We start from the raw sequence: 9537 nt of genomic DNA, 5'->3' as shown, positions 1-9537 counted from the left end.
CCTTCAAGTAGCAGTATCCGGTCCACTTTCGCCAGATCACCTCTCAGTTTTGTAAAATTTGCCTTCCCCCATTTTAGAACTTTTACTCCAGTTTTATCTTTGTCCTTTTCCATGATTATGACTAGAAACCATAGTCACTCTACACTGCAACACCCTGGTCAAAGGTTCTGTATATAGTTTGCTCTATGTTGTATATATTAGTTTTAGCTGTTAATAAACTCCTGGCATTTAAGTAAATACCTTTTAACACTGCTAAATTCTTGTATGGTACACAATTTTAACCTTTGCTTCTTCTGTCTTTCAGAGTCACTCGCTAATTTTCTGCATCCTGTTCCCTGCCCTGAAATTGTCCTATCTAAGACTGCACTCAGGTTCCCAAACCCCTGCCAAGCTAGTTTAAACCATCCCCAACAGCACTAGCAAACCTTTCTGCAAGGATATTTGTTCCAGTCCTGTGCAGATTTGTGCAGACTGTCCTGCTTGTGCAGGTCCCACCTTCCCCAGAACCGGTCCCAATGCCCCAGAAATCTGAAGCCTTCCCTCCTGTACCATCTCTCCTGCCACTAATTCATCTGGTGTATTCTCCTATTTCTATACTCATTAACACATGGCCTTGGGAGTAATATGGAGATTACTACCTTTGAAGTCCTGCTTGCCAGTCTCTTTCCTAACTCCCTAAACTCAGCCTGCAGGACCTCATCCCTCTTACTTCCTATATCGTTGGTACCAATGTGGACCACGACCTCTGGCTGTGCACCCTTGCCCTCCAGAATGCTCTGTAGCCGCTCGGTGGTATCCATGACCCTTGCACCAGGGAGGCAACATACCATCCTGGAATCACCTCTGCGACGCCTATCTTTTCCCCTAACTATAGAATCCCCTACTACTATTGCTCTCTTGCATTTTCTCCTCCCTCCCTGCACACCTGAGCCATCCATGGTGCTCCGGTCTTGACTCTCGCTGCATTCTCCAGAGGAACCCTCTCTCCCATCGGTACTCAGACTGAATATCGGTTAGAAAGTGAGATGCTCTCTGGGGACTCCTGCACTACCTGCCTTTTCCTCCTTGTCTGTCTGGCAGCCACCCAGTCCTTCTCTGCCTGTGCTCTCTTAAGCTCCAGGGTGACTACCTCCTGAAATGTGCTACCCACGTAGTTCTCTGCCTCGCGGATGCACGACAGTTACTCCAGCCACCACTCGAGTTCTGAAACCTGGAGCTCAAGCTTCTGCAGCCGGTGACACTTCCTGCAGATGTGTTTGTCAAGGATACATGTTGCGTCCACAACTTCCTGCACATCACAGGAGGCACATTCCACTTGGCCGAGTTGCCCTGCCATACTTTAGCTTTACAAACTAATTATTGCTAATGTAATAAGTGGAATAACTTACCAGTTACTTGCCAATCAGCTTCTTCCCCTGCACGGTGGAGAAAAGAAAAGAAAGACTGCAAAGATCACCTCCTTCCCTTAGTCAGTGAAATCCCTCAAACACTAACTCACAGCCTCACTGTCCAAACAACACTATTCTAATTAGTAATTATTAATAAATTACACAAAGTAAAACCTTAGTAGTCACAACCAAACCACTTGCAAGGTAGCGATTTGAGGGTTTTTTAAAAAAAGAACTTTTTTTCCCACTGATTTTTAAAGCCATTTATAGGCAATAACAGCTGTTACTGAACAACCAATCAGTTTACGGATTTCCCGTGATGTCACTGTAATTTTTTTATTCATTTTTCAATCCCAGCGCATGCCGACACTGCCACAGAGTCTGCCGACTGTCGCTCCAGTCCCGGTTCCTCCCAGGTCTGCCGACTGTCGCTCCAGTCCCGGTTACTCCCAGGTCTGCCGACTGTCGCTCCAGTCCCGGTTCCTCCCAGGTCTGCCGACTGTCGCTCCAGTCCCGGTTACTCCCAGGTCTGCCGACTGTCGCTCCGGTCCCGGTTACTCCCAGGTCTGCCGACTGTCGCTCCGGTCCCGGTTACTCCCAGGTCTGCCGACTGTCGCTCCAGTCCCGGTTACTCCCAGGTCTGCCGACTGTCGCTCCGGTCCCGGTTCCTCCAAGGGCTGCCAACTGTTGCTCCGGTCCCGGTTCTTCCCAGGTCTGCCGACTGTCGCTCCGGTCCCGGTTCCTCCCAGGTCTGCCGACTGTCGCTCCGGTCCCGGTTACTCTAAGGTCTGCCGACTGTCGCTTCATACGGTACCTCCCAGGTCTGCTGACTGTCGCTCCGGTCCCGGTTCCTCCCAGGTCGTGGTTCCTCCCAGGTCTGCCGATTGTCGCTCCGGTCATGGTTACTCCCAGGTCTGCCGACTGTCGCTCCATCCCAGTTATTCCCAGCTCTGCCGACTGTCGCTCCATCCCGGTTCCTCCCAGGTCTGCCGACTGTCGCTCCATCCCGGTTCCTCCCAGGTCTGCCGACTGTCGCTCCGGTCCCGGTTACTCCCAGGTCTGCCGACTGTCGCTCCGGTCCCGGTTTCTCCAAGGGCTGCCAACTGTCGCTCTGGTCCCGGTTCTTCCCAGGTCTGCCGACTGTCGCTCCGGTCCCGGTTCCTCCAAGGGCTGCCAAATGTCGCTCCGGTCCCGGTTCTTCCCAGGTCTGCCGACTGTCGCTCCGGTCCCGGTTCCTCCCAGGTCCCCGGTTCCTCCCAGGTCTGCCGACTGTCGCTCCAGTCCCGGTTCCTCCCAGGTCCGCCGACTGTCACTCTGGTCCCGGTTCTTCCCAGGTCTGCCGACTGTCGCTCTGGTCTCGGTTCCTCCCAGGTCTGCCGACTGTCGCTCCAGTCCCGGTTCCTCCCAGGTCTGCCGACTGTCGCTCAAGTCCCGGTTCCTCCCAGGTCCGCCGACTGTCGCTCTGGTTCTGGTTCCTCCCAGGTCCCCGGTTCCTCCGAGGTCCCCGGTTCCTCCCAGGTCTGCCGACTGTCGCTCCAGTCCCGGTTCCTCCCAGGTCTGCCGACTGTCGCTCAAGTCCCGGTTCCTCCCAGGTCCGCCGACTGTCGCTCTGGTTCTGGTTCCTCCCAGGTCCCCGGTTCCTCCGAGGTCCCCGGTTCCTCCCAGGTCTGCCGTCTGTCGCTCCGGTCCCGGTTCCTCCCAGGTCCGCCGACTGTCGCTCCAGTTCCGGTTCCTCCCAGGTCCTCGGTTCCTCCGAGGTCCCCGGTTCCTCCCAGGTCTGCCGTCTCTCGCTCCGGTCCCGGTTCCTCCAAGGTCCGCCGACTGCCGCTCCGGTTCCGGTTCCTCCCAGGTCCCCGGTTCCTCCCAGGTCCCTGGTTCCTCCCAGGTCTGCCGACTGTCGCTCCAGTCCCGGTTCCTCCCAGGTCCGCCGACTGTCGCTCCGGTCCCGGTTCCTCCCAGGTCTGCCGACTGTCGCTCCGGTCCCGGTTCCTCCCAGGTCCGCCGACTGTCGCTCCGGTCCCGGTTCCTCCCAGATCCCCGGTTCCTCCCAGGTCCCTGGTTCCTCCCAGGTCTGCCGACTGTCGCTCCGGTCCCGGTTCCTCCCAGGTCCGCCGACTGTCGCTCCGGTTCCGGTTCCTCCCAGATCCCCGGTTCCTCCCAGGTCCCTGGTTCCTCCCAGGTCTGCCGACTGTCGCTCCGGTTCCGGTTCCTCCCAGATCCCCGGTTCCTCCCAGGTCCCTGGTTCCTCCCAGGTCTGCCGACTGTCGCTCCGGTCCCGGTTCCTCCCAGGTCCGCCGACTGTCGCTCCGGTCCCGGTTCCTCCCAGATCCCCGGTTCCTCCCAGGTCCCCGGTTCCTCCCAGGTCTGCCGACTGTCGCTCCGGTCCCGGTTCCACCCAGGTCCTCGGTTCCTCCCTGGTCCCCGGTTCCTCCCAGGTCTGCTGACTGTCGCTGCGGTCCCGGTTCCTCCCAGGTCTGCCGACTGTCGCTGCGGTCCCAGTTCCTCCCAGGTCTGCCGACTGTCGCTGCGGTCCCGGTTCCTCCCAGGTCCACCGACTGTCGCTGCGGTCCCGGTTCCTCCCAGGTCCGCCGACTGTCGCTCCGGTTCCGGTTCCTCCCAGGTCCCCGCTTCCTCCGAGGTCCCCGGTTCCTCCCAGGTCTGCCGTCTGTCGCTCCGGTCCCGGTTCCTCCCAGGTCCGCCGACTGTCGCTCTGGTTCCGGTTCCTCCGAGGTCCACGGTTCCTCCCAGGTCTGCCGACTGTCGCTCGGTCCCGGTTCCTCCCAGGTCCGCCGACTGTCGCTCCGGTTCCGGTTCCTCCCAGGTCCCCGGTTCCTCCCAGGTCCCCGGTTCCTCCCAGGTCTGCCGACTGTCACTCCGGTCCCGGTTCCTCCCAGGTCCCGGTTCCTCCCAGGTCTGCCGACTGTCACTCCGGTCACGGTTCTTCCCAGGTCTGCCGACTGTCGCTCTGGTCCCGGTTCCTCCCAGGTCTGCCGACTGTCACTCCGGTCCCGGTTCCACCCAGGTCCGCCGACTGTTGCTCCGTTCCCAGTTCCTCCCAGGTCCCCGGTTCCTCCCAGGTCCCCGGTTCCTCCCAGGTCTGCTGACTGCTGCTCCGGTCCCAGTTCCTCCCAGGTCCCAGTTCCTCCCAGGTCTGCCGACTGTCGCTCCGGGCCCGGTTCTACCCAGGTCTGCCGACTGTCGCTCCAGTCCCGGTTCTTCCCAGGTCTGCCGACTGTCGCTCCGGTCCTGGTTCCTCCCAGGTCTGCCGACTGTCGCTCAGGTCCCGGTTCTTCCCAGGTCTGCCGACTGTCGCTCCGGTCCCGGTTCCTCCCAGGTCACCGGTTCCTCCCAGGTCCCTGGTTCCTCCCAGGTCTGCTGACTGTCGCTCCGGTCCCGGTTCCTCCCAGGTCCGCCGACTGTCGCTCCGGTCCCGGTTCCTCCCAGATCCCCGGTTCCTCCCAGGTCCCCGGTTCCTCCCAGGTCTGCCGACTGTCACTCCGGTCCCGGTTCCTCCCAGGTCCGCCGACTGTCGCTCTGGTCCCGGTTCCTCCCAGATCCCCGGTTCCTCCCAGGTCCCCGGTTCCTCCCAGGTCTGCCGACTGTCACTCCGGTCCCGGTTCCTCCCAGGTCCGCCGACTGTCGCTCTGGTCCCGGTTCCTCCCAGATCCCCGGTTCCACCCAGGTCCCCGGTTCCTCCCAGGTCCCCGGTTCCTCCCAGGTCTGCTGACTGTCGCTGCGGGCCCGGTTCCTCCCAGGTCTGCCGACTGTCGCTGCGGTCCCGGTTCCTCCCAGGTCTGCCGACTGTCGCTCCGGTCCCGGTTCCACCCAGGTCCCCGGTTCCTCCCAGGTCCCCGGTTCCTCCCAGGTCTGCCGACTGTCGCTGCGGTCCCGGTTCCTCCCAGGTCTGCCGACTGTCGCTGCGGTCCCGGTTCCTCCCAGGTCCGCCGACTGCCGCTCCGGTTCCAGTTCCTCCCAGGTCCCCAGTTCCTCCGAGGTCCCCGGTTCCTCCCAGGTCTGCCGTCTGTCGCTGCGGTCCCGGTTCCTCCCAGGTCCGCCGACTGTCGCTCCGGTTCCGGTTCCTCCGAGGTCCCCGGTTCCTCCCAGGTCTGCCGACTGTCGCTCCGGTCCCGGTTCCTCCCAGGTCCGCCGACTGTTGCTCCGGTTCCGGTTCCTCCCAGGTCCCCGGTTCCTCCCAGGTCCCCGGTTCCTCCCAGGTCTGCCGACTGTCACTCCGGTCCCGGTTCCTCCCAGGTCCGCTGACTGTTGCTCCGTTCCCAGTTCCTCCCAGGTCCCCGGTTCCTCCCAGGTCCCCGGTTCCTCCCAGGTCTGCCGAGTGTCGCTCCGGTCCCAGTTCCTCCCAGGTCCGCCGACTGCTGCTCCGGTCCCGGTTCCTCCCAGGTCCCGGTTCCCAGGTCTGCCGACTGTCACTCCGGTCCCGGTTCTTCCCAGGTCTGCCGACTGTCGCTCTGGTCCCGGTTCCTCCCAGGTCTGCCGACTGTCACTCCAGTCCCGGTTCCTCCCAGGTCCGCCGACTGTTGCTCCGTTCCCAGTTCCTCCCAGGTCCCCGGTTCCTCCCAGGTCCCCGGTTCCTCCCAGGTCTGCCGACTGCTGCTCCGGTCCCGGTTCCTCCCAGGTCCCAGTTCCTCCCAGGTCTGCCGACTGTCGCTCCGGGCCCGGTTCTACCCAGGTCTGCCGACTGTCGCTCCAGTCCCGGTTCTTCCCAGGTCTGCCGACTGTCGCTCCGGTCCCGGTTCCTCCCAGGTCTGCCGACTGTCGCTCAGGTCCCGGTTCTTCCCAGGTCTGCCGACTGTCGCTCCGTTCCCAGTTCCTCCCAGGTCCCCGGTTCCTCCCAGGTCCCCGGTTCCTCCCAGGTCTGCCGACTGCTGCTCCGGTCCCAGTTCCTCCCAGGTCCCAGTTCCTCCCAGGTCCCCGGTTCCTCCCAGGTCCCCGGTTCCTCCCAGGTCTGCCGACTGCTGCTCCAGTCCCGGTTCTTCCCAGGTCTGCCGACTGTCGCTCCGGTCCCGGTTCCTCCCAGGTCTGCCGACTGTCGCTCAGGTCCCGGTTCTTCCCAGGTCTGCCGACTGTCGCTCCGGTCCCGGTTCCTCCCAGGTCACCGGTTCCTCCCAGGTCCCTGGTTCCTCCCAGGTCTGCCGACTGTCGCTCCGGTCCCGGTTCCTCCCAGGTCCGCCGACTGTCGCTCCGGTCCCGGTTCCTCCCAGATCCCCGGTTCCTCCCAGGTCCCCGGTTCCTCCCAGGTCTGCCGACTGTCGCTCCGGTCCCGGTTCCACCCAGGTCCCCGGTTCCTCCCAGTTCCCCGGTTCCTCCCAGGTCTGCTGACTGTCGCTGCGGTCCCGGTTCCTCCCAGGTCTGCCGACTGTCGCTGCGGTCCCGGTTCCTCCCAGGTCTGCCGACTGTCCCTGCGGTCCCGGTTCCTCCCAGGTCCACCGACTGTCGCTGCCGTCCCGGTTCCTCCCAGGTCCGCCGACTGTCGCTCCGGTTCCGGTTCCTCCCAGGTCCCCGGTTCCTCCGAGGTCCCCGGTTCCTCCCAGATCTGCCGTCTGTCGCTCCGGTCCCGGTTCCTCCCAGGTCCGCCGACTGTCGCTCCGGTTCCGGTTCCTCCGAGGTCCCCGGTTCCTCCCAGGTCTGCCGACTGTCGCTCCGGTTCCGGTTCCTCCCAGGTCCCCGGTTCCTCCCAGGTCCCCGGTTCCTCCCAGGTCTGCCGACTGTCACTCCGGTCCCGGTTCCTCCCAGGTCCTCCGACTGTTGCTCCGTTCCCAGTTCCTCCCAGGTCCCCGGTTCCTCCCAGGTCTGCCGACTGTCGCTCCGGTCCCAGTTCCTCCCAGGTCCGCCGACTGCTGCTCCGGTCCCGGTTCCTCCCAGGTCCCCGGTTCCTCCCAGGTCCGCCGACTGTCGCTCCGGTTCCGGTTCCTCCCAGGTCCCCGGTTCCTCCCAGGTCCCCGGTTCCTCCCAGGTCTGCCGACTGTCACTCCGGTCCCGGTTCCTCCCAGGTCCGCCGACTGTTGCTCCGTTCCCAGTTCCTCCCAGGTCCCCGGTTCCTCCCAGGTCCCCGGTTCCTCCCAGGTCTGCCGACTGTCGCTCCGGTCCCGGTTCCTCCCAGATCCCCGGTTCCTCCCAGGTCCCCGGTTCCTCCCAGGTCTGCCGACTGTCGCTCCGGTCCCGGTTCCACCCAGGTCCCCGGTTCCTTCCAGGTCCCCGGTTCCTCCCAGGTCTGCTGACTGTCGCTGCGGTCCCGGTTCCTCCCAGGTCTGCCGACTGTCCCTGCGGTCCCGGTTCCTCCCAGGTCCACCGACTGTCGCTGCGGTCCCGGTTCCTCCCAGGTCCGCCGACTGCTGCTCCGGTCGTCTCGGGTAAATAAGGGCCTCGGGCCTGCTCTTTATTGGTCAAAGGTCAGAAGCTGTAATCACATCCTTGAGAGAAATCTTTGCTCCGCATGTAATTCCAGATATTGTAATATCTGACAATGGGCCGCAATTTACAAATGAATGTTTCAGAGAGTTTATAGAGGTATACGGATTTGTCCATATCACGACTTCACCAAGGTACCCTCAGGCTAATGGTGAAGCAGAGAGAGATGTAAGGACTGTGAAGGAAAGTTGAAAAAGAATGAAGATCTTCAACTGGACTTCTTAGTTATCAATCGACACCACTTCCGAATGGTTTAGCCCCATATGAATTGTTAATGGGAAGAAGGTTGAAGACCCGACTTCCTACACTCACAAGTTCACTCAAACCATAATTACATGCGGAAGACTTGGAAAAAGTAAGCGAGGGAGAAGGAGGAACTCGAAGACTCAAATCCTCAAATCCTTTTTAAAGAACAAAGAGCTCGTTATGGCAGACCTTGTGATAATGTCACAATGATTATCAATCTGAAAAGAGAAGTCAGAGACTTGGGAGAGATGTAGGATAATGTAATATAGGGAACATTGGGCTGCTGTAAGATGAGTTTGTATAGTGTATTCAGGACAATTTCTTAGAGCAGCACGTTCTAGAACCAACCAGAGAGCAGGTAATGTGCAATGAGACAGAATTAATTAATGACCTCATAGTAAAGGAGCCTCTAGGTAGCAGTGATCATAACAGCGGTCAGATTATATAAAAAGAATGTGTGCATCATCAGAGGAAGTGATGTAATGTAATCAGTGCAGAACCTCGTGGAGAGTTGTAGAGGAAACCTTTGATGCAAGACATGTTCCATGAACTCTCATTATTTTAAACATCACTCTTATATATTCTTTACTAAGCCTTGATAGTTATCAGAATGTTACTTTTCACACAGAGTCTTTCTTTCTCAATGGAATGTATCTTTGCTGAGAATTATGAAATATCTCCTTAAGTGTCTGCCACTGCATTTCTACTGTCCTACTCTTTTACTTAATTTCCCTGTTTACTTTAGCCAGCTCTGCCTTCATAACCTTGTAATGACCTTAATTTAAATTTAAAACACTAATCTTAGACCCACACTTCTCACTCTCAAACTAAATGTGAAATTCTATCATGTTATGATTACTGCTACCTGTATATTCTTGTCCTACAGTTTTGCTACAGTTAGGGGGTCTACAAACTACTCCCACAAGTGACTTCTTTCTTTTGCTATTTCTTATCTCTACACAAACTGATTGTACATCTTGATCTTCAGAACTAAAGTCATCTCTCACCATTGTACTAATGTCATCCTTAATTAAAATATCTACCCAAACATTTTTTCCTAGCTTCCTGTCCTTCCAAAATGTCAATTACCCTTGAATATTCAGGTCCCAGCCTTGGTCACCTTGCAACCATGTCTCTGTAATGGCTATCAGGTCATGCATATTTATTTCTATTTGTGCTGACAATTCATCCATTTTGTTATGAATGCTGCGCACATTCAGATACAGAGCCTGTTGTTCTGCCTTTTCACTATTTTTGCAAACTCTTCCTTATCTGTTGGCACACTCCTAAGTTTGTATGCTCTGTCCTTTCCTGCCATGCTCTGATTATCATTCCCCTTTTTGCTACTTTGCTCTATTACCTTGTCCTTTCCCTTTAATTTACCACATCTTTTCTCACGTGATCCCTCTCCCCCACTACTTGGTTTAAAGCAATCTCTACCACCCTAGTTATACGACTCGCCAGAACACTGGTCCCA

At 58.6% G+C, this 9537-nt stretch overlaps 1 protein-coding gene across 1 annotated transcript; it reads right to left on the bottom strand.

The window, feature by feature from the left end:
• Window positions 1–2435: 2435 nt before the first annotated feature.
• On the bottom strand, window positions 2436–9070 carry LOC137374154 (fibril-forming collagen alpha chain-like). Its single transcript, XM_068039935.1, has 4 exons — window positions 8926–9070; window positions 5756–7780; window positions 4571–5714; window positions 2436–4353 (listed from the first exon to the last, which is right to left on the bottom strand). The coding sequence occupies exons 1-4, from the start codon at window positions 9068–9070 to the stop codon at window positions 2436–2438; spliced, it is 5232 nt and encodes a 1743-aa protein (XP_067896036.1).
• Between the last annotated feature and the right edge of the window lie 467 nt (window positions 9071–9537).

This window comes from Heterodontus francisci, chromosome 10, assembly GCF_036365525.1.
Source record: "Heterodontus francisci isolate sHetFra1 chromosome 10, sHetFra1.hap1, whole genome shotgun sequence".
Taxonomy (NCBI): Eukaryota; Metazoa; Chordata; class Chondrichthyes; order Heterodontiformes; family Heterodontidae; genus Heterodontus; species Heterodontus francisci.
This window is presented reverse-complemented; position numbering and strand designations above follow the sequence as displayed.

Coding starts and splice junctions, on each gene's coding strand:
- LOC137374154 (XM_068039935.1), bottom strand. CDS start 9,070: ATGGTGAGAGATGACTTTAGTTCTGAAGATCAAGATGTACAATCAGTT. Junction 5,715..5,755: donor CGGGACCGGAGCAGCAGTCG/GCGGACCTGGGA, acceptor GACACTCGGCAG/ACCTGGGAGGAACCGGGGAC. Junction 4,354..4,570: donor GCGACAGTCGGCAGACCTGG/GTAGAACCGGGC, acceptor AACCGGGACCAG/AGCGACAGTCGGCAGACCTG.